A 24870-nucleotide genomic window follows, 5' to 3' on the forward strand; every position below is an offset into this window, starting at 1 on the left:
GGAGACTAGACTGTTTAAATTTAGTACTGAGCACCTAATTACATTAAGTAAAAACTATTTTAAATGATTTGGTAAGTGTGGTAGAGGCAGCTGGCCCACTTTGCCCAAGTCTTGGGAGGAGCACTATAGATTCAGACTTGCTGGGTCGCCGCCATCTTGGATCTTCTCCAGGAAGCTATTTTTGATCACTTGTGCTTTTAATTCTACTATCAATTCAACATACTCGAGAAAAAGCAGCTGGTACACAACATTGATCTTGTTGTACTCACAATATCAAAAGTACATTTGCATATTCACTAGCTGAACACTTAGCTTTCTTTTACATTCTATCAAAACTTACAGAAGTGATCTTGTTTTATGCTTTTGGTTAATCTAACATTTCACTTTTGCCTTAAGGAAACCAAGATGACTGTAAACGCAGTTCGTGTCAAAATGTTAAACTGAGCGTAGTTGCAGAAGTATTTTTAAGCTGAACATTACTCATTTACTGGAATGTTGTGGTTTATTCCTTAGGTGCTTCCCACAAAAATGTCTTACTGTTCTAACCTGAAGAATGTTATGAGTATGCAAAATCGTCAGAGGAAGGCCACGGATGAGCAAGTATTACCAGAAGATGAATCTGAAAATTCACGAATAGGACCATCTGCTCAGGACCTTGCAGCACAACTAAAAAGCAGTTTACTGGCTGAGATTGGGCTTACTGAAAGTGAAGGACCACCACTTACTTCATTTAGGTAACTGTTCTTCCCATTCCTTTGTAATCTTGATGTTTTTATTAAATTCTAATTGTCTTTCAAATAGTGTAAAATTTTACAAAGCTCTGCTGAATTTTTTTATATTTTGTTATTGCTTGTGGTGTTAAAAATGTATCATTAATTCCTTGTTTTTATTGATTATCAGGCCGCAGTGTAGTTTCATGGGTATGGTGGTTTCTCATGACATGTTGTTGGGGCGTTGGCGCCTATCATTAGAACTCTTTGGAAGAGTGTTTATGGAGGATGTAGGAGCTGAACCTGGATCAGTAAGGATATTTAACTTACAACATTAAAATTTTAAAATACTAGACCATTATGATTATTTTGTGTTCAGGCTGAACATAATTTCAATTCAAATAATGTAGAGTGGACTTTTCTTTCAACAGATTTTGACTGAACTTGGTGGTTTTGAAGTTAAAGAGTCGAAATTCCGACGAGAAATGGAGAAACTAAGAAATGCTCAGTCTAGAGACCTAACTTTAGAGGTAATAAGCAGACATATCCCTCTAATTTTCTTTTCACCAATCTGGGCCTCTGAGGCCTGTATGAGCCAGTGACTTCTAGAACCAGCAGTTAAGGTGGGAGAGGATAAGAGGTTTTTTTTTCCTTGGAAGCTGGTATGGGCATTTTAGTCTTTATTTTAAATCAAACTGCATTTTGTTGTAGTAAAAGCAAGTCCTACATGAATTTGTATTCTTACAACCACTGTCTTAAGAAGCTGGGCACTTTTGCATGAGATCTGGTAGTGCTTTATCCCTTACTCGGGGCAGGGAGTCAGTTCAGTTGACTGGATGGCAGATTTGCAATGCAGAATGACACCAACAGTGTGGATTCAGTTCCTGAGCTGGTTGATGTCACCACAGAGTTCACACCTTCTCAACCTTTCCCCCGGCCTGAGGTGTGGTTTCCCTCAGGGTAAACCCACCATCAGTTGCATCTCTCTAATTAGAGAGCAGCCCAAGGTCCTTTGGGATGTTGGTGACTTTACCTCTGTCCTTATTCAGGTAGTCATTTGCATAAGTGAGCATGGGCAATAATTTCTTTGATTATCAGGAACATTGCAGTTGATGCTGATTTCATGTGACTGAAGTTCCCATGTGTGTATTTGCAAGTGGGTAACAGTCAATGCTGAGAACCTGGGTTGTATGTTCTCTTCCCTGGCTTCAAATGTTATCACCAATCAGACTGCCTGCATCTTGGCTGGTTACAATCATTCATTCATACAATATAAACATTAAACCTGGAATTTTCTGGGTTATGTAAAGTTTAGCCAGTCCTTCGAAGTCTTAGCGAGCTTTAATTGACATGTAAACATCCTGATTATTAGGATGAAATGAATATATATTTGCTATTTTATGTTTGTCTTCATCAAGTAGTCTTTTTAAACTTTTTTTAAATGGCAACTTCCTGTTTTATTTGGATAGTATTTGCTCTATTAGTTCACATATGTCTTGACATTTTTTGGATGTTGATGAGAAGAGGCTGTTCATGTTTAATTTCTGTGGTGTTTCAGGTTGATCGAGATCGTGACCTCTTGATTCAGCAAACAATGAGGCAGCTAAATAACCATTTTGGCCGTCGATGCACTACAACTCCAATGACTGTACACAGGGTGAAGGTTACATTCAAAGATGAACCAGGAGAGGGCAGTGGAGTGGCTCGAAGTTTTTACACTGCAATTGCACAAGCCTTTCTATCTAGTGAAAAATTGCCAAACCTGGACTGTATACAGAATGCTAGCAAGGGATTACAAACCAGTATGTCATCTTTGAATACTCCTCAAGAAACTAATATGCATGTAGTTCCTAAATCACTGACCACTTAACTTGTATTTGGAAAATTGAAGGAACCTTTCAATAGAACTTAATGTTGTCACCATCTCAAAATACTTAACAGGAAAATTTGGTGGCATAACGTCTAACTGTTACACTCAGATCAGGCAAGCTAATGCAATCATGATTAATCCTAGACTGCATGTCTTTTTCACATCACATAGCCTCCAACCCTACTGATCATTATTACATCAAAGGAGCGAATTATCAAAACCCAGAACAGTGGAAATAAAAGGATAAAATAACTCACTGATGTCTTTGAGAGAGCTGTTTGTTGAAACTAAGTCTCTTTTTTTAACGCATATGATGGCAAGCTACTGATCTTCCTCATGAAGGTTATTTTTCCAGTTCGTTGGTATTATTTTCTATGAAAGATTATGTAGAGTGCTAAACAGTAATGCATTCTTACTGTGCTCTTTTAACTGTAGGGTTAGTTTTTAATGTATTTTTCTATTCGTTATGTAAGGCAAGGTTTCCAAAGCCTATACTGTTAGAGCTTTTAGATATATATATGCAGAGAGATGGGTTCCGATTATGTTGGAAGTAGCATTAAATATTACGATTAGATCCAAAATATATTCTTAACATTTGTAGATTTTCAAAAGAGCTTTGAAATCTTGTAAAATTTAACCATGTTGTGGTCCTTAAAATTAATTTAATCAGTGGTACAGCTGTCTTCAATGTATCTTTTAATAGCACTAATAAAATCGAATATCAAAGTTTTTGATCAGTTGTTTTTGCCTTAGGTTTAATGCAACGGTTGAGAAACAGAGAGAGGGAGCGAGAAAGAGAGAGAGAGAGGGAAATGAGGAGAAGTGGTGGAATGAGAGCAGGCTCTCGTCGAGACAGAGATAGGTGAGTGCAAACTGTTATATCAGCTGTTAAATACAAAAGGCTTTGCATGATATGAAGCACAATTGAAATAATGTCTTTATGTATATACACAAACAATTGAAGGAAAAAGAAAGATGTGGTTCAATTTTATATTGTACTTTCTCCTGTCCTACTTTATTTAAAAAAAAACTGCTTATGCTATAGACCTGGTCTTACTCTGGTATTTACATAGACTCAGATCTCTGATTGAAGAGAGGAGAATTGTCATTACCTATAGTTCAATCCTAGACAGTTTTGTGACTTCACATTTCGATTCCGTTCAAATTCCATTTAAATCAATATAACTGTTTGTTCATGTAAACAAACAGTTTGCTTAGGTTTACCTGCAAGTTGCAACTTTGAGGAAGCTAACAAAGGCAAGATTTTATGTCAGTGATATAAATGGAGTTTGAATTTTATCAGATCAGTGAAATCCAATTCCAGCTTGCATTTGCGACAGTTTTTATGCACTGCAGCCTTGTCTACTAAGCTGAAAAATATTTAATGTTTGCTATCCAGCCTGTGTTCTCAATGTATCACTAACCACTGCTTGAAATTTATTGTACTTGGATTTGCCAAGGAATCGGTTAATCCAGATTCCTTTGTGAAAAATGTTCCCTGGAATGTCATATGTAAAACATTGCAGTTCGTTATCTTGCAAACTCCAATATTTTTTCAGTCATGCTGCTTGGTGTGTGTTGCTGCGACCAGGGTTTGTGGAAAATCTAAAACATGGAACTTTTCTAATCCGTTTTGTTACAAGTCTGCTTCAACGATCAAATTATTTCAATACGTTCATATCAAATTGAGATTTGGAGCTGTTCTCACAAAGCCAAGGCATTTAATCAGCTTTCACATTTTCACATCAAACTTGACATGTCACTTCAAAGGTCAGTTTCATACGTTTTAATTGTGGAATGGTTGTCAAGCACCTGAACAGATCAAGTACTGGCACTATAGAACTAACTTACAAATACCAAGAAAATACTGAAAAGTTAGCACATTCTCTACTTACAGTACTGAATAATCAGATTAGATCCTGAAAAACAACTTGGTGAAATGAATTTCCTATTTCCACTTCAACTTGAAAAACTGTGTAACAAATTCACATGGTGCAGTAAAAAGACATTCCAGATTAGTTTTGTTTGAAAGAACTTAGTGTGTTCTAAATACAGATGTGAAGTTTACTGCTTAAATAAATTTCCACATTATTTAAATAATTAAAAGTCGAGGATGGCTCCACTCACATTTCCAGTTTAGTGTAAATCATGTGTTGAAGAAATAATGCAGCAATTCTGTGGGTGATTGTTCAGATATAATGCAATAACGATTGGACATAAAGTTAGTATTTGTTTTTAATTCTTAGGGAATCAAGAAGGCAACTTTCCATAGATACTAGACCTTTCCGGCCAGCATCAGAAGGAAATCCTAGTGATGATCTAGATCCGCTGCCAGCCCATCGACAAGCACTTGGAGAGCGACTGTACCCTCGGGTTCAAGCGATGCAACCAGTAAGTATACTGTCAAGTATGGTGTAATCTCTACCTGTAGAACCTTATTCAAGTTTGATTTATTTTGGCAAGAAAATTTGAGCTTGAAATAAAAGTTGTAATGCATTAATTGATTTTTTAAATTTAAATTTCAGGCATTTGCCAGTAAAATTACAGGAATGCTACTAGAATTATCTCCTGCACAGCTTTTGCTACTTTTAGCTAGTGAAGACTCACTAAGAGCAAGAGTTGATGAGGCCATGGAACTCATAATTGCACATGGAAGGTAAAGAAAATTCATAAAACCATGATTCTCTCTAATCCTGTATTTGTGTTGTAAAAATCTGTCCTACTAAAAATTGCAATTTTTCTGCAGGGAAAATGGTGCTGATAGTATATTGGACTTAGGATTGCTCGACTCATCAGATAAATCTCAGGTAAAAAAAATGCACTTTTGAATAAATCTAATCATTTGGGTTTGAGATTATGGAATGGGCTTGCAGTAGAGGAAAATTTTTCATAATTATAAGTACGTGGCAAATATTATTACCTGGTGGTATTTTTTGCATGACTTCTATGTTATGTTTGTTTTCATATGTTCTTATTGCTGATAATCTAACAGTTGTGAGCAGCAAAAATTTTTGATTTCCAGAATTCCAGTGCTAGCCTTTTCAATTTTATTCTATTATTTTGGCTGAGAATAAAATGATTTGGCCCATCTGGTCTATGCTGACCCTTTGCAGACAAATCCAGTCAATCCTGTTTCCCCCAGTCTAGCCCTGCAGATTTATTTTGTCTGGTGGTGATCCAATTTCCTTTTTTACATCATGAATGGTATTCTCCTTAAGATCCTGATGGTTGGCACGTTCTAGGTAATTGCCATTCCCTGTGTTTATGCAGAAGCCTTTTTCCTCACTGCCCCACCTGCCGGTGTTTTCTGCACTAAAACTTAAACCTGTGTGCTGTAATTAAACTTTCAGCGAATGAGAGCAGCTTTTCTTTGTGTACCATATCTGAATTTGTCAGAATCTTGTATGCCTCTCTCAAACCTTCCCTCATCTCCTTCACTCCAGGGGGTGCAACCCCAGCTTTTCTTTTGAGATGTGGGCGTTGTTACCAAGGGCCAGCATATAATGGCCATCTCTAATTGCTTTTGAACTGAATGACTTCAGAAGTTAATTAAGAGCTAACCACATTACTGTGGGTCCAGAGGAGCATGTAGGTCACAAAAGGTATGGATGGCAGACTTCCTTCCTAAAAGCATATTTGTGAACCAAGTCAGTTTTTACAACTATTGATAGTTTTATGTTCATTATTATTAAGACAGGCATTCAATTCTGGATGAGTTCACTGAACTTAAATTCCACTGATTACTGTGGTAGCATTTGAATCTATTCTTCACTGAAGTATTTGTATAGTCTCTGGATTTAGAATCCAATGATGTTACCAATTTGCCAGTATCTCATCCTAAATGTCTGGAAATGTGTGAGTCTCATTTTCTGCCTCCACGGGATATATCCTTCGTTCTGTGAAATGGCTATGACTGGTTATGGTACTTCAATTATGGTCTAACCAGAGCTTCATGAAACTTCCACATTACCTCCCTATTTTTGTACTCCATATTTATGAAGCTCAAGATTCAATATGCTTTAATAACTGCTCTCTCAGAATATCCCACCACTCAGGTCCATCTATCCCTGACCATCCATCTCAGAACAATGCCATGTTATGTTTACTTTAGCAATGGAGAAAGATAGGTATATAACACAGGGCAAGCGTTATTGCAGAGGGAAAGGCAATTATGATGCAATTAGGCAAGATTTAGGATGCATAGGATGGGGAAGGAAACTGCAGGAGATGGACACAATTGAAATGTGGAGCTTACTCAAGTTGCAGCTACTTTGTGTCTTTGATAAGTATGTATCTGTTGAGCAGGGAGAAAGTGGTTGAGTAAGAAAACAGTATTTTACTAAAAACGTTGAATCGCTTGTCAAGCGAAAGAAGACGGCTCACGTTAGGATGAGATGTGAAGGCTCAGTTAGGGTGCTTAAGAATTACAAGTTAGTCAAGAAAGACCTAAAGAGAGAGCTAAGCAGAGCCAGGAGGAGACGTGAGAAGTTGTTGGAAGATAGGATCAAGGAAAACTCTTAAACTTTCTTTTCTACAGGTATACCAGGAATAAAAGAATGACTAGAGACAGATTAGGCCCAAATCAAGGATAGTACTGGGAAGTTGTGCATGGAGTCTGTGGAGATAGAAGAAGCGCTAAATCCATTTTTTTTTGTCAGCATTCACACTGTTAAAAACCATGTTGTTGAGAATACTGACATACAGGCTACTAGATTAGACGGGATTGAGGTTCATAAGAAGGTGTTAGCAATTCTGGAAATTATGAAAATAGGTAAGTTCCCTGGGCCAGATGGAATTTATCCTGGGATTCTCTGGGAAGCCAGGAAGGAGACTGCAGAGCCTATGGCTTTGATCTTTATAGAGTCATAGAGATGTACAGCACGGAAGCAGACCCTTCAGTCCAAATTGTCCATGCCGACCAGATATCCCAACCTAATCTAATCCCGTTTGTCAGCACTTAGCCTATATCCCTCTAAACCCTTCCTATTTATATATCCATCCAGGTGTCTTTTAAATAATGCATTTGTACCAGCCTCCACCACTTCCTCTGGCAGCTCATTCCATACCTGTACCACCCTCTGCGTGAAAACGTTGATCCTTAGGTCCCTTTTATATCTTTTCCCTCTCACTTTAAACCTTTGCCCTCTAGTTCTGGACTCCCCACCCCAGGAAAAGACCTTGTGTATTTATCCTATCCATGCCCCTCATGATTTTTAAAGCCCCTATAAGGTCACCCCTCAGCCTCTGATGCTCCAGGGAAAACAGCCCTAGCCTATTCAGCCTCTCGCTATAACTCAAATCCTCCAACCCTGGCAACATCCTTGTAAATCTTTTCTGAACCTTTTCAAGTTTCACAACATCTTTCCAAGAGGAAGGAGACCAGAATTGCATGCAATATTGCAAAAGTGGCCTAACCAATGTCTGGTACAGCTGAATCATGACCTCTCAACTCCTATACTGAATGCTCTGTCCAAAAAAGGAAAACATACCAAACTCCTTCATCACTATCCTATCTACTTGTGACTCTACTTTCAAGGAGCTATGAACCTGCACTCCAAGGTCTCTTTATTCAGCAACATTCCCTCAGACCTTACCATTAAGTGTATAAGTCCTGCTCAGATTGGCTTTCCCAAAATACAGCACCTCGCATTTATCTGAATTAAACTCCATCTGCTACTTCTCAGCCCATTGGCCCATCTGATCAAGATCCCATTGTAAACTGAGGTAACCCTCCTCGCTGTCCACTATACCTCCAATTTTGGTGTCATCTGCAAACTTACTAACGCTTCCTCTTATGCTCACCTCCAAATCATTTATATAAATGATGAAAAGTAGTGGACCCAGCACCGATCCTTGTTGCACTCCACTGGACACAGGCCCCTAGTCTGAAAAACAACCCTTCACCACCACCCTCTGTCTTCTACCTTTTAAGCCAGTTCTGTATCCAAGTGGTTAGTTCTCCCTGTATTCCGTGAGATCTAGCCTTGCTAACCAGTCTCCCATGGGGAACCTTATTGAACACCTTACTGAAGTTCATATAGATCACATCAACCACTCTGCTCCCATCAGTCCTCTTTGCTGCTACTTCAAAAAACTCAATCAAGTTTGTGAGACATGATTTCCCATGCACAAAACAATGTTGACTATCCCTAAACATGCCTTGCCTTTCCGCATGGGTGTAAATCCTATCCTTCAGGATTCCTTCCAACAATTTGCCCACTACTGATGCCAGGCTTACTGGTCTATAGTTCCCTGGCTCGTCCTTACCATCTTTCTTAAATAATGATACCGCGTTAGCTAGCCTCCAGTCATCTGGCACCTCACCTGTGACTATCAATGATACAAGTATCTCAACAAGAGGCCCAGCATTCACTTCCCTAGCTTTCCACAGAGTTTGTGGGCGGTACAGTGGTTAGCACTGCTGCCTCTCAGCGCCTGAGACCCGGGTTCAATTCCCGACTCAGGCGACTGGCTGTGTGGAGTTTGCACGTTCTCCCCGTGTCTGCGTGGGTTTCCTCCGGGTGCTCCGGTTTCCTCCCACAGTCCAAAGATGTGCGGGTCAGGTGAATTGGCCATGCTAAATTGCCCGTAGTGTTAGGTAAGGGGTAAATGTAGGGGTATGGGTGGGTTGCGCTTCGGCGGGTCGGTGTGGACTTGTTGGGCCGTAGGGCCTCTTTCTACACTGTAAGTAATCTAATCTAGTCCTAGGGATTTATGTCGTCATATGTCTACTGGGAATTATAGTGACCCTTTCTTCAGTTGTGGGTAAAGTGCTGGTAAAAGTGGTAAGAGATAGGATTTATAATTATCTAGAGAGGAATAAGTTAATTAGGACTGGTAAACATGGTTTTGTGAAGGGTAGGTTGTGCCTCACAAACCTTACTGAGTTCTTTGGGATGGTGACCAAACAGTTGGATGAGGATAAAACGATTGTGGTGTATATGGATTTCAGTAAGGTGTTTAATGAGGTTCCCCACGGTAGGCTATTGCACAAAATACGGAGGCATGGGATTGAGGGTGATTTGGCAGTTTGGATCAGAAATTGGCGAGCTGAAGGAAGACGGAGGGTGGCGGTTGATGGGAAATGTTCATCCTGAAGTTCAGTTACTAGTAGTGTACCAATCTGTTTTGGGTCCACTGCTGTTTATCATTTTCATAAATGACCCAGATGAGGGCGTAGAAGGATGGATTAGTAAATTTGCGGGGGACACGAAGGTCGATGGAGCTATGGATAGTTTTGAAGAATGTTGCAGGTTACAGAAGGACATAGATAAGCTGCAGAGCTGGGCTGAGAGGTGGACAATTGAGTTTAATGTGGAAAAATGCAAGTTGGTTCACTTTGGAAGGATCAGCAGGAATGTAGAGTACTGGGCTAATGATAAGATTCTTGATGGTGTAAATGAGCAGAGAAATCTTGTTGTCTATATTCATGGATCTAGAAAAACGTTGCACCAGGGTTGATAGGGTTGTTAAGTAGGCCTAAATGTATGGTGTGTTAGCTTTTATTGGTAGAAGGATTGAGTTTTGGAGCCATGAGATCATGCTACAGCTGTCCAAAACTCTGGTGCAGCCGTATTGCGTACCGTTCTGGTCACCACATTATAGGAAGGATGTGGAAGCTTTGGAAAGGGCTCAGAGGAGATACACTAGGATGTTGCCTTGTTTGGTGGGAAGGTCTTATGAGGAAAGGCGAGGGACTTCAGGCTGTTTTCATTAGAGAGGAGGAGGTTGAGAGGCGACTTAATTGAAACATAAGATGATCAGTGGGTTAGATAGGGTGGACAGTGAGAGCCTTTTTTCTCAGATAGTGATGGTTAGCATGAGGAGACATGGATTTAAATTGAGGAGTGATAGATAAGGACAGATGTGAGAGGAGTTTATTTACTCGGTGTATTAGGGGCGTGGAAAGCACTGCCTGCATCTGTGGTAGACTTGCCAACTTTAGGGACATTTAAATGGTCATTGGATAAACATATGAAGGAAAATGGAATAGTGTAGGATAAGTGGACATCAGATTGGTTCCACAGGTTGGTGTAACATCAAGGGCCGAAGGGCCTACAATGCATTGTTATGTTCTATAAGTCTACATTGCCTCTCTGTCCCTTCAGACAAAATGTGTCACTCAGATTTCTTCTGTATTAAATTGTCTGCCACTTGTCTATTTATAATGTTGTCTATCCATGTTATGTTGAATTCTATTTACATACAAACTGGGAACAGGAAAATGCCATTCAACCCTTTGAGTTTGCTCTGCCAATCCTTATGATCATGGCTGATCGCAATGTCCTGCTTCCACCCATACCTTTTGCCTTTAAAATTGACAAACTATCTATTTCTTTCTTCGATATATTCTGTGAATTGGCCTTCACAGCCATCTTTTGAAAAGAATTCCACAGGATCACTACTGGTTGAGTAAGGAAATCTTTCCTCCTATCAGTCCTAAATCATCTATGCCATTCAAAGTTTGTGAGAAGATTTGTACCTCGGGTGCTCGTTGTTGTGGTTCTGTTCACCAAGCTGGGAATTTGTGTTGCAGATGTTTCGTCCCGTCTCGGTGACATCCTCAGTGCTTGGGAGCCTCTTGTTAAGCGCTTCTGTGATCTTTCCTCCGGCATTTGTAGTGGTTTGAATCTGCTGCTTCCGGCTGTCAGTTCCAGCTGTCCGTTGCAGTGGTCGGTACATTGGATCCAGGTCGATGTGCTTATTGATTGAATCTGTGGGAGAGTGCCATGCCTCTATGAATTCCCTGGCTGCTCTCTGTTTGGCTTGTCCTATAATAGTAGTGTTGTCCCAGTCGAATTCATGTTGCATGTCATCTGCATGTGTGGCTACTAAGGATAGCTGGTCGTGTCGTTTTGTGGCTAGTTGGTGTTCATGGATGCGGATCGTTAACTGTCTTCCTGTCTGTCCTATGAAGTGTTTTGTGCAGTCCTTGCATGGGATTTTGTACACTACATTGGTTTTGCTCATGCTGGGTATCGGGTCCTTCGTTCTGGTTTGTTGTTGTCTGAGAGTGGCTGTTGGTTTGTGTGCTGTTATGAGTCCTTGTGGTCGCAATAGTCTGGCTGTCAATTCGGATATGCTCTTGATGTATGGTAGTGTGGCTAGTCCTTTGGGTTGTGGCATGTCCTTGTTCCATTGTCACACAAACCAACAACCACTCTCTGACAACAACAAACCAGAATGAAGGACCCATTACCCAGCATGAGCAGAACCAAAGTAGTGTACAAAATCCCATGCAAAGACTGCACAAAACACTTCATAGGACAGACAGGAAGACAGCTAACGATCCGCATCCATGAACACCAACTAGCCACAAAACGACACGACCAGCTATCCTTAGTAGCCACACACGCAGATGACAAGCAGCATGAATTCGACTGGGACAACACTACTATTATAGGACAAGCCAAACAGAGAGCAGCCAGGTAATTCCTAGAGGCATGGCACTCTTCCACAGATTCAATCAATAAGCACATCGACCTGGACCCAATGTACCGACCACTGCAACGGACAGTTGGAACTGACAGCCGGAAGCGGCAGATTCAAACCACTACAAATGCCAGAGGAAAGATCACAGAAGCGCTTCACAGGAGGCTCCCAAGCACTGAGGATGTCACCTTGACAGGGGACGAAACGTCTGCAACACAAATTCCCAGCTCGGCGAACAGAACCACATCATCTATGCCACATCCGGGGACACACCCTGGGTCTGAACTCAAGCAGGGAAAACAGCGTGATTTTAGTCTTCAAGCCCTGACAGAACTTAGAATATTACATGTTTATGTTGAAACATATCAGGTTCGAACATGTCACTAATTCTAAACTCCATCAAGTTGTCTGTCTATATGTGCACATGCCTACCTGTAATAAGTAATAATCTGTGCACACTTTGCTGCAAGTCCCTGGACTATGATGTTTCATAGTTCTGCTTCAGCAAAAGAGAAAAGCAAAAGTTCAGTCAGTACAGATGTAGTCCTGCTACAACCAAAGCTTCTACAAGTTATAGGTGATTTCTTTTATTCTTCTGCAGCAGGACACTAGAAAACGACATGGCTCGAGCCGAAGTGTAGTCGATATGGAATTGGATGAGCCAGATGATGGTGATGACAATGCGCCACTCTTCTACCAGCCTGGAAAGAGAGGCTTCTATTCACCAAGGCCAGGCAAAAACACAGAAGCACGTCTCAATTGTTTCCGTAATATTGGCAGGTAAAGTCAGGTGCTATGCAATCATGAAGTTTTTATGACATCAGTTGTGAATCTATTGTGCATGTTGGAATACTAGTTTGAACTTTAATTACATTAGTATACTCTTCTGTTCCTTTTCAGGATATTGGGTCTATGTCTGCTACAAAATGAACTCTGCCCGATAACCCTAAATAGGCATGTTATTAAAATTCTTCTAGGAAGAAAAGTAAGAATGTGCTTCTATTGAATGCTTAATTTGTTGACTTTTTCTATTTTTGTATACTATTAGGAGTTAATTTGATTTGGAAATAATTTCTTAACTTTCCAGGTGAATTGGCATGATTTTGCTTTCTTTGATCATGTGATGTATGAAAGTTTACGCCAACTAATCCTCGCCTCCCAGAGCCAGGATGCATATGCAGTCTTTGCAGCAATGGACCTAGCTTTTGCTATTGATCTATGTAAGGAAGAAGGTGGAGGTCAGGTATGTTTTCTCAGTGACTCCTCACAACTAGTAAACCTTGTTTGGTTTTGAGTAGATGAATAAGCATTTATACTTTAACCTGAAGTAATACTATATTAGAATGCTTCCCAGCTGCAATTCCAGTTATGACTGTAGGATGCAAGTGCCGCATATGTCACTTCTTTAAAAAGTCTTTTCTTAAAGTACATTTCATTAATTTGGTACAATTTTGTAAAAACATTATTGGGATGCATTCTCTGTGGTTCACCAGTTATGTGCCAGATGATTGAAATGATTCTTCATAATGCCGTGGCATTCGTTGGCTGAAGGATTCATTGCTGCACATGAGGATCATGACCACCAGTTGCTGCCTTTCCTATCCTTCTTTGTTACACACCTTGTCATAGTGTGCAAGACAAACATACTTGTATGTTTAAAAAAAACTTGATTCCTCTTTGCACAATGTCACATTTCAAGCTAATGAAGAAATTAGTCTCCTAAACTGCCAGACCAAGATGCAAAATTGGTTACAGGGTGTGAACCATTCAAAGCAAATAAATTCTACAGATTAATTACAAGGTCTGACAAAAATATTATCAAAGTAGAAACTTTTAACCCCATCGCTTTCACAAAATAACCTCGTCGAATTGACACAATCATGCAATGTGCCAACCTTTACAGTGTTGATTGAGTTTATAATCAATGTAGTTAGTTTCCCTACAAGTTTTTTTTTCTTCTTACCCTTTGAGCATTACAATATCCTTATGAGTGGACTACAATATATTTAGAAGGGAGGAATAGAAATGAGTCTAAGCACATCAAGAGCAATACTACTTGGCATTTGCCTCACAGATTAAACATTCTTCTGACTACAGAATTGTTTGTGAAAGCTTCCAACTACCTTTTCTGTTGTGCAAGGATAACAATTGGGCACTGTAATGCAAATAATGCTTTGATTCTCACCCCCTGCCTAATGTTGCACCTTCATGTGACAGCTGCCTGAAAAAAGGCATTCTAATACAGTATTACTTTAGGTTAAAGCCCAAATGTCTTTTCAGTAACTGTAGCTCAGTTTTAAAAAAATGTTTTCTTTCCAGGTCGAACTTGTTCCGGGCGGAGCCAACATCCCAGTCACTCCTTTGAATGTTTACGAATATGTTAGGAAATATGCAGAATATCGAATGTTGGTGGTTGCTGAGCAGCCCCTTCATGTGAGTCCCTTTTATTTCTAATGCAAATTTGTTACTTTTGTTGGAAAGATTACTTATTAGGTTATTCATTGAGACTGCAGTGAAAGTAAATCAGTTATGATGCTATGGAAACACTTGCTGTTGCACAGAAAATGTGATTCTTAATAATGAAGTTTGCTCCATTGGAGTTGAAGGCAATAAGAACGTAACTGACACCAGGTGAAATTCTTTAAGTAAAAAATGACACAACATAATCCTTTGGTCGTATGTAGGCTTCAGTTACTGCATGTGAAAAGTCAAGTGTGGAAATCTGTTCCTTCCCCCACCCTCGCTATACCTTCACAGAATCTCTCATGTGATGCTTTTTAAACAAAACTGAAGAATTTCTCTAATGACTGAAAGCAATCTTGCAAGCAGCAGGTGGAGGTGGGGGTGGGGTGGGGTGCTTGAAGAGAAGAATCCTTTCTTACATCTAACTTAGATTTTCTTGTACTGTCTGGTATTTCCTAAACCAACCAACTCATTCTATGGATTGGACAGAAGATAATACTTGTAGTTCTTTGAAAATTTATATTAAATCTCTTTAATTGTCTAGAGTTTGAAGCACCACAGATTGCACCCTATGCTAACCAAGGCCTTAATACATAGTTTAAATCTGGTGAGCTACCGTTGAATCTTTGCAGGACATCTCCCACTCTCTTCCCTAATATGACAACACCAAAGCTGGACATAGTGTTTCACATGAGGCCTTAAAGGGTAGCAGAGTATTTCTGTTTACAATGAAGTATTGTGAGGAAGATCACTCCTATGTGATGTTGTTATAACTTCATGGGACTTTGGGTGAAACTTCAGATGTTTCTGGATTATGATGATTAGATCTTTCTCAACTCTCCATGGCATACAACTGAGCCTTAATTGAAATTAAATGACGTTAGTGGGATATGAGATCATCCTTCTCTTGGACAAGAGTTATACAGGAATTAGTTGCATTCTTTTAGGAAGGTGGTTATTGATAATGGTTTTGCATCATCTCAATGGTAACTTGTGTAAATTATTTCTCCATTCTTATTTTGTCAAAACCCTTCATTAATTTGTGCATTTTACATTTGAAATCTATTTCCCTGTCCCCATGTGATATTTTTGCATAATTTATTTTCATGAAACGCTTCAATCAAATCATTTGATGCAGATTGTGGCAATTAATTGCACGAAAACTTATTTCTTTAGGACTGCATTAATTGCCACTTAGAAGAAGCAAACCGACTACGACTAATGGCAACTTACACAAACATGCAACCAAAACTTTACCTTACCCAAAATCTGCCCTTTAATCCCACAGTATTTGTGTTATTTAATAGATGGCATCTTGTCATGATATTTGTACATTAATAATCTCTTACAACAAATTATAATCTTGGACAGCAATTTGCATTCCAAGTGAAGCTAATTGGTTCATCACCACATTCTGAAGGATAATGGCACCTATACCACAGATTTTTTTTGTTCCTGACTCTTTTTTTTTATATATATATATTATATATATATCTGTATGAAGTGGAAACAGTTCTTAACTTCAGCAGACTGTTAAATACAAATACTGTGCTCACAGAACACAGCTCCCATTTCTTTTAACTTTCTCTAGTGAATATGTTGGGACCAGCAGGCCAATCTGTTGACATCTTTTTACTTTAATGTTCAGTGTGCTATTGGTAATTCACCATTGTGGTCTTTTTATGAAGACTCATGGCAAAGCAATTTTTAAACCTTGTCATGCAGCAGGACGTACTTCAATTCATGTTGAACCTTAGAAAAGCACAGAGAATCCATACATTACGTTTAAGTAGGTTGAGGTTTCCGCCTTGACCACCAAATTGGGTCATGAATTCCAGACAAACGCCACCTTTTGGGTGAATATGTTTTTCCGCGTTTTTTCCTCTGATCCATCTTCTACTCGCCTCCAATTCATCCCTTAATTTGGCTAGCTCTATTTGTCCATGGCCTGGCTCAGCTGAACCCTGATTTGATCACTTAAATACAGTAACATTTTGCATCCTTTACTTATGTAGATGAGAAGGCAATAGGAAGGAAATTATTTGCAGAAGAGTGATTTATTTTTTGGTTTTCACTTATTTCTTGTGCTAATTGATTGAGAATAGACATAATTGTTCAACCTTGGGAAATGTTGCATTATCAAATGAGCTGTTAAATCCAAGCTCCATCTCCTGTAAAGGCCTGTCTAAAACCATTTGTTTCTGGGTTAAATTATAGATAATTTTTAAAATGTTGCTGTTTGTACACTTTCAGTGATCAATTGCTTTGTGTTTAATGTATATTGATTTTTGTTAATTTACAGGCAATGCGAAAAGGACTACTGGATGTACTTCCTAAGAATTCACTAGAAGATCTGACAGCAGAAGATTTTAGGCTCTTAGTCAATGGATGTGGCGAAGTGAATGTTCAAATGTTGATTAGCTACACATCTTTCAATGATGAATCTGGTAAGGACTAACTGTTTGCTTTGGGCTGTGTAGGGAAATTAAGATGATTAAATGCTGGTGGATGTTTTAACATTGGGATACCAGTCTTGTGTACAGAACAATGAATGCGTGCAATAATACTTATCTAACAATGTAATCAGGCCTGTTTTTAGGGCAGTGAGAGAGGGCTTTAAACTAAATGTTGTGGGAAGATATAAGTTAATGAAAGGACAAGGGAAGAGAGCAAGGTGGCAGTAAGAAAATAATCACATTGGCGAATAATGAATACACCTCCTTTGAGAAAGGGTGATATAAAAAGGAGAAAATTATACAGGCCAGTTGGCTTAACATCTGAAATAGAGAGGATGTTAATTAACAGTTAGAAAATCTCAGTGCAATCAGAGTCAGTATGATTTATGAAAGAGCAGTTGTGTTGATTTAATCTATTGCAGTTCTTTTAAGGAAGTATGAAGTAGATGAAGAAGAACCTGTGGGTGAAGTGTCCTTTTGATTTCCAGAAGACACATCAAAGGTTTCTACATGAGCTCACGGTGTAGGGGGTACCAAAGAAACAGAAGAGCCAGGAGCAAAGTAGACCATTTGCTTCGAGTCTGCTCCACCATTCAGTAAATCATTAAAAATCTATTCATATTTAAAAATTTATGTTCCCAGCTACTCTAGATCACCTTATGTTTTTAAAACAAGTGCAAATGCTGGAGAACTGGAACAAAAACAGAAATTGCTGGTGAAACTTAGCAGTTCTCATGAAAGTTACTGGAATCAAAAAGCTAACTCTGTTTTCTCCCCATCGATGCTGCCAGATCTGTTGAGTTTTGCCAGCAGTTTGTTTTTAACGTTATAAAACTACCTCTGTCTTAAACCTATTCAATGACACTGCCTTCTGAGGCAGTGTTCCAAAGTAGCATCTCTTCTGAGATAAAAAAAATTTCTCCTCAGCTTTGACCTAAAGGGACAATCCCAACTTTAACATGTCACCAACAAGAGAAAAAATGATTTCTCTGTCCATCTTGCCAAGAAACTTCAGAATCTTCAATCAAGTCAAAAATCACTCTTTTCAACTCCAGTGATTATAACATGAACAGAGGCTTGGTTATCTCAGGAAGCAATGGGCATACTTGGGTCATTTTTGAGTTAGCAAAATATAAAGAGTGGTGTACCACAGGGATACATGCTGGAGTGTCAACTACTTACAGTCTCTATTAATAATGTAGATGAAGGGACAGAATGTGTAGCTATCTTTAATCAGTCTGTTCAGATATGTCTGACACACTTTTTTGCAGTAAGTGAAACTTGAACCTGGGCCTCCTTGCCTTGAGATAAGGACACCACTGAATCACAAGACTCTGAGTGACCTAAACTATGATTGAAATATTTGCTGATGACACAAAGGTTGGAAAGAGATCTGGCATGTTACACAAGTAGGCAAAAAAATTGGCAGATAGCATATAATGTGGATAAAAGTGAACTCATCCACTTTGGCAGGAAGACTACAAAAGCAGCATGTTCATATGGAGAAAAACTGAAGAAGTTGAGATACAGGGGGATTTGGATGTCCTGGGATGACATCACAAGTTTTTTTGTAGGTACAACAAATTATTTAGGAAGACAAATGAAAAATTGTTACAAAGGGAGTGGCATATACAAGTCGGGTATCGTTCTGCAGCCATCTAGGTATTGGTGAGACCTTATGTTGTGTACTTCTGGACAGTTTTAGTCTCCTTATTTAACAAAGAGCAGAATTGTGGTGGAAACAGTTTGAAGGTTTGTGTGAAGGATTTTATGAAGAAAGTTTGAACGCATTGAGTCTGTGTTCCTTAGTATTTAGAACATTGGCAGATTATCTTTGGAACACATGAGATCCAATGGAGAGACTAGGACTAAATTTTGTATTTTAAAAAAAAGGGTCTCCCTTTGGGGCGATGAGTGTTTTTTATTCTCTGGTACTTGGGTGTATAGAACTTCCATTCCCAGACAGCAAGAGTAAGGTCATTGAACATTATTTAGGCAGATTAGATAGACTGACAAGGGATATTGGAAGTAGGCAGGAAGTGGAGTTGGGGCCACAGATTGGACATGATTTTATCAAAAGATGGAGCCCTATTGAGAGGAATAATGGCCTACTGCTCCTAAGTTTGTATATATCCTGTATGAAGCAAAATATTCAAGCTTTTTTAGGATTTCATATAAATTTTCTGAAGTCATTTTAGTAGAAACTCTTCAGTAGTAACCTCTTAAATTTAGTAAATCTTTACAAATGATATGGTTTAAGCTTAGTGTTTTCTGGTCATTTTTAAGGTAGCATCAAGTCAAAGTCCCTCACACAGCACAGCTTATTGGCCTGCCAAGAAATAGTGACTAGAACTTTTTCCTTCCTGACAGGAAGGTATCTGACTATTTAGTGGTCAGGTGAGCATTCCCTTCTACAAGCTTGAAGTTGAGTGTTTAATTATAGGAATTGCAGGCACAAGCCTGTGGAATTGCTACTCCACTGCTTCAATTTGTGTCAAATACTGCTGTCCCTTCATAGAGTCATACAACACAGAAACAGACCCTTCAGTCCAACCCATCCTTACCGACCAGTTTCCCAATCAAAGTTGGTTCCAGTGTCTGCATTTGGCCCATATCCCTCTAAATCTTTCCTATTCATGTACCTATCTAAATGTCTTTTAGATGTTGTAACAGTACATGCATCCGCCACTTCCTCTCGTAGTTCATTCCCCATATGAACCACCCTAGTCTGAAAACGTTGCTCCTCAGGTCCCTTTTAAAACTTATTCCTCTCATCTTAAAAATATGGCCCCTAGTTTTGAACTCACCTACCCTAGGAGAAAGACCTTTGCTTATCTGTGCCCCTCAGAATTTTATACACCTGTATAAAATATACACCTCTCAACCTCCTGATGTTCCAGTGAACAAAGTCCCTGCCTATCCTTAAATGCAAACCTTCCAGCAACATCCTGGTAACTCGTTTCTGAGCCCTCTCCAAGTTAATAATACCCTTCCTATAGCAGGGGTATTAGAACTATACACTAAAAGTGGCCTCATCAATATCCTGTATTTACCTCCAACATGATGTCCAAACTCTCTCATTCAAAATGGTCTGAGCAGTGAAGGCAAGCATGCTGTCTACATCTAATGCAAATTTCAAACAACTGTGTACCTGAACCCCAAGATCTTTTGTTCGACAACACAATCTAGGGTCCGACCATTAACTGTATAAGTTCTGCCCTTGTTTGTTTTACAAAAATGCAATGCTTTGTATTTATCCAAATTAAACTCATCTGCCACTCTTCAGCCCATTGGCCCAATTAATCAAAATCCCTTTATAGTCTTGGGTAATCTTCACTGATGACTATACCACCAATTTTGATGTCATCCGCAAATCTATTAACCCATGCTCATCCAAATAGTTTACATAATTACAAACAAAAGCAGACCCAGCACAGATCCCAGTGGAACACTGTTAGTCACAGGTCACCAGACTGAAAAATGCTTTCCACTATCACCCTATGTCTCCTATTATCATGCCAATTTTTTTCTGCAGTTGGCAAGCTCTCCCTGATTCCCATGTGATCGAACCTTAATTTTGTCTACCATGTAGAACCTTGTAAAGGTTTTACTAAAGGCCATGTAGATGACAACTACCGCTCTGCAGTCATCAATCTTTTTGGTTACATCCTTATTTCCCAAGCATAAAGCCATGCTGACTGTCCCTAATCAGTCCTTCCCCCTCCAAAAGGTGTAAAAATCCAATATCTCAGAATGCCCTCCAACAACTTACCCACCACTGTCAAACTCACAGGTAAGTTATACTGTAGATTTTTTAATCTCATTTTCCCCCCACCCCCCCCCCCCCCCCCCCCCCCAATCACTACAATATTCTTCCCCGCCAGAGAAAGGTGGTTACATTCTTTTTTATTTATGACTTCTTAAGTTCAGCTGTTTTCACAAGAGGCACCATTAAGCAATTAAAGCATTGAGTGGGTATTTCCAGGTTAGTCCCAGAGGCATGAATGTAACATTTGTTTTGTTATGACAGGGGAAAATGCTGAGAAATTGCTACAGTTTAAACGGTGGTTCTGGTCTATTGTGGAGAAGATGAGCATGACAGAAAGACAGGATCTGGTATGACTCTAAAGCAATTTATTTTAAAATAAAAACCGAAAGAACTGCGGATGCTGTAAATGAGAAACAAAATCAGAAGTTGCTGGAAAAGCTCAGCAGGTCTGGCAGCATCTGTGGAGAGGAATCAGAATTAATGTTTTGGGTCCGGTGACCCTTCCTCAGAACTGCAGTTCTGTGGAAGGGTCACCAGACCCAAAACATTAATTCTGATTTCTCTCCACAGATGCTGCCAGACCTGCTGAGCTTTTCTCGCAACTTCTGATTTATTTTTAAATTGTGTTTGGAAAACTAATGCAGATTTAAGCAAGGATAAGTACATTTAATCTTGATAAATCAGATAATAATAGTGCTGAGGAGTGACTTATGGGAGTAATTTGCTGACTGATGTGATTGGTTTTCTTTCTGGATTTTAGGTGTATTTCTGGACATCGAGCCCATCGTTGCCTGCCAGTGAGGAGGGTTTCCAACCAATGCCATCAATCACCATTCGACCACCAGACGATCAACATCTTCCAACAGCAAACACTTGCATCTCGCGTCTATATGTCCCACTTTATTCCTCCAAACAGATTCTCAAACAAAAACTGTTACTAGCCATTAAGACGAAGAACTTTGGTTTTGTGTAGAATATAATAAAATGTGTGTAATTGTGTGTAATAATATAACTAGGTCCAGGTTTTGTAGATTAATTTTTTCATTTGTCTATAAAATTTATGGAAGGTAATGCTGTCACACACCTGGAGGTTCAGTGGTGGTAAACATTCCTGTATTTGGCTTGTAGCTGGAAGTCCAAACCACAGGCTGTAGTAGCTTTGACCGTAACCTCCTAGGCTTTGGCTAGTCAGTATCCTGTTAGCCTAACCCCAGCCAAAGATGACAGTAGATCATGTATTGTTACACTGTGATTATGGTCATTTGGCCTAGGAGAACTGAAATGTTTCTGAAATTTCACTGCTGCCTTTGTCAAAAGTTTCATCAAAGGTTCTTGTATAGAGGGAAGTAGGGAAATTCCGAATAAAACCAGAGAATGCTTTACATTTTGTGTGTGACTATTAAACCTGATGGGAAAAGCCCTTTTGTTTGCCTCATCCATTCATCATTGGATAAATTTTAAATTAAATGTTATGATTTCTTAATTTTAACAGAGGTGAAATATAGTCTCTCCCTCATTCTGCCAAGCCATTGTTAAACTGATCTAAAACTGGTATATAGATCTTCTCATTTAATTTATAAGAATATTTAGTTTGGTATTCACAGTACATTTCAGTCACAATGTAAAACTGAGCCTGCTATTGAGCAGGTTGTACAGTATGCTTCTGTTTATCCAAACTACTTATCAAATCATTGGTTTGGTTTGGGTAATCGTGTTCAGTTTAACAAATATGGTTTATTAAATTGAGATTCCAAATATCAAAGTGTACTGTACCAAAGAGTTGGCAAACCAGTGCACATGTGGAAAAATGCATTTTTGTATTAAAATAAAAGAAATTTGCGTTCATTGTACTTGCTGCAGTCCATACGCTCCTGTTGCTTCCTTCATTAGCATGTTTAGAATTGCAAACCTTATTCCCCTACTTTTGTGCCAACTAACAACTTATTAGAGTTGTAGTGTTTATTACAATTTCTGCTGTGTGCGAGAATCATAATAGAAGTAATCCAATTTTTTCTGTAATCTACATAATAGGAACACAAACTGCACAGTGGCTCAGTGGTTATCACTGCTGCTTCCCTGCGCCAGGAACCTGGGTTCAAATCCACCCTCAGGCAACAGTCTCCGTGAAGTTTGCACATTCTCCTTGTATCTGCCTGGGTTTCCTCCAGGTGCTGTGGTTTCCTCCCACAGTCCAATGATGTGTAGGTTAGGTTGATTGGCCATGCTAAATTATTTGAAATGTCCAGGTATGTGTATGCTAGATGGATTAGACATGGGAAATGCAAGGTTACAGGCAAAGGCTATGGGGGAAGGTCTGGGTGGTCAGAGAATCAGTGTAAACCCAATGGGCCAAATGGCCTACTTTCACACGACAAGGGATTCTGTGATGACCCTATGCTTGTATCCACATAGTCTTTAAATAGTGCAAGGCCAATATATAGTAGGAAAACATATGGCAACATCAGTTGTGTTGATTTTGACCTTGTATGTGAAATTTTTATTCTATCTTCAATCTTATACTTGTAGAGGTGTTCCTTAGTCTACTCAAAGTTTAAATATGCGGTTTTGGGATTTCAATTTTTCATCAGTTTGTGCACCATGTTTGAGTTCCAAATGCTTAACCTCTGGTATCTCCAAGTAGCATAAACTGAGCACCAGGACATAGTAATGGACCAACCCCTCTTCACACATTGCAAAACTAAAACACTACCGTGGTCTAAGGGCTATCTAAATTTGTGCATAAACTAGTATCAGAATTCTGTTTGCCCAAAGAAGTAGTTGCATTTATTCATCCTGAATTCTTTTGGAATTGGAGTGATTTTTCTTTCACATTAAGTGGATTGTAAAGAATAGTTGTATAGATTTTCAATACTAGGTTGCAGATAACATTGTGCACTTTGTTCCAAGACCTTTTCAAAAGACAAACATAATGTTGACTAGAAGATTAGTATAGTGAAAAGATTCTGCGAGAAGACCAAGTAAATAGGAAATTGTGCTTCAGTTAGTATTTTAAAGACTATAAATTATGAAAAGTCAAGAATTAGAAAGGTTAGTCATCTTGAGATTGTGGGAAATTGTGTATGAGACAGGGTTTTGCTGCTTAACATCTTTAGAAGCAGTAACCATCTTTTACAATAGAATAAAAATATTGCACAGAGATAGAAAATGGAGAACAGTTCCAGCAAAGAAAAAGGACATTCAGCCTATCATGTCTATGTCCACTGAATAAATAAGCTGCCTATTCTAATTCCACTTTCAAGCAACTGAGCTGCAGACTACAGCTCTTCAGGTGCAGATCCAGGTTCCTTAATTCCAGCCACCCATCATCCACTAGCTTTTAAAAACAAGGCTTTTTCTCATGTCCCTTCTCATTCTCGTGACAATCATCTTAAAACTGTGCCGTCTAGTGATTGGCGTCTTCAATAAGCAAACAGGTCTTCCCTGTCCAGTCCTATCCAAGTCACTCATTGCTTTATACTTTGTCATCACTCAGCCTCCTCTGTTCTAAAGGCAATAAACCTAGCCCATCCAATCTTTCCTCATGGGGCTTCAAGCCCTGGTAGCATTCTTACGAATCTCTACATTCCATAATGATGTCTTTCCTGTAAAATGGTGACCTAAACTTTAAGCAGCACCAGCTGTATTCTAACCACAGTCTTATACAGTTCCAACATTACATTACTGCTTTGTATTGAAAGCCTCTCACAATGGAGAAGAGCATCAGAGGGGCTTCCTTTACCACCACCTCTGTATTCCATCTTCAGAGACCTGTGGCCATGTAGTCCAGATCGATGATTTGCTTGGCCCTTTTGTCTTTTTTGTTTGCTCCTCTTCCCCCATCCCCCCCCTCCCTCCCCACCATTTATTATTTATTCCCTTGTTTTGTTAGCCCTCCCAAAATGAGATGGGGGATTATTTGTTCGATAACTATTGTAGAAGGAATATTCTAAGCATTCCTTAATGTGGAGATGACATGAGAGCTGGGTATTCGTTTCAGCTAATGGAACATTTTGTTCTGTAAACTGGTTTTGCTGTTAGATATTCTTCAATTGGGCAAATTATTTAACCTTTTCTTTCCCTCCTTTGAAGAGGCCTCTAACGCCAATAAAGCAGGTATTTTGAAATGACCCAAAAGGTCTGACTCTAAAGTGAACTTGCATTGAGCCTACT

The 24870-nt window shown here is 39.2% G+C and overlaps 1 protein-coding gene across 9 annotated transcripts in view; it reads left to right on the forward strand.

Moving 5' to 3' along the window:
• ubr5 (ubiquitin protein ligase E3 component n-recognin 5) overlaps window positions 1-22550 on the forward strand; it is a 159276-nt gene extending 136726 nt beyond the window's left edge. For 6 of the 9 annotated variants that reach the window (XM_060823253.1, XM_060823257.1, XM_060823255.1 and 3 more), the window contains 15 exons: window positions 514-734; window positions 901-1021; window positions 1142-1240; window positions 2269-2512; window positions 3334-3442; window positions 4827-4971; window positions 5106-5236; window positions 5327-5387; window positions 12614-12792; window positions 12913-12997; window positions 13100-13255; window positions 14332-14445; window positions 16778-16922; window positions 20962-21047; window positions 21461-22550. In XM_060823253.1, the coding sequence (XP_060679236.1) occupies window positions 514-734; window positions 901-1021; window positions 1142-1240; window positions 2269-2512; window positions 3334-3442; window positions 4827-4971; window positions 5106-5236; window positions 5327-5387; window positions 12614-12792; window positions 12913-12997; window positions 13100-13255; window positions 14332-14445; window positions 16778-16922; window positions 20962-21047; window positions 21461-21673 (2109 nt within the window). In that variant the 3' untranslated portion in view covers window positions 21674-22550. The remainder of the gene's footprint in view (window positions 1-513; window positions 735-900; window positions 1022-1141; window positions 1241-2268; window positions 2513-3333; window positions 3443-4826; window positions 4972-5105; window positions 5237-5326; window positions 5388-12613; window positions 12793-12912; window positions 12998-13099; window positions 13256-14331; window positions 14446-16777; window positions 16923-20961; window positions 21048-21460) is intronic. The other 3 variants (XM_060823254.1, XM_060823261.1, XM_060823262.1) reach the window with 1 other exon arrangement.
• Window positions 22551-24870: the final 2320 nt, after the last annotated feature.

Source organism: Hemiscyllium ocellatum, chromosome 4 (assembly GCF_020745735.1).
Source record: "Hemiscyllium ocellatum isolate sHemOce1 chromosome 4, sHemOce1.pat.X.cur, whole genome shotgun sequence".
In the NCBI taxonomy this organism is placed as follows: domain Eukaryota; kingdom Metazoa; phylum Chordata; class Chondrichthyes; order Orectolobiformes; family Hemiscylliidae; genus Hemiscyllium; species Hemiscyllium ocellatum.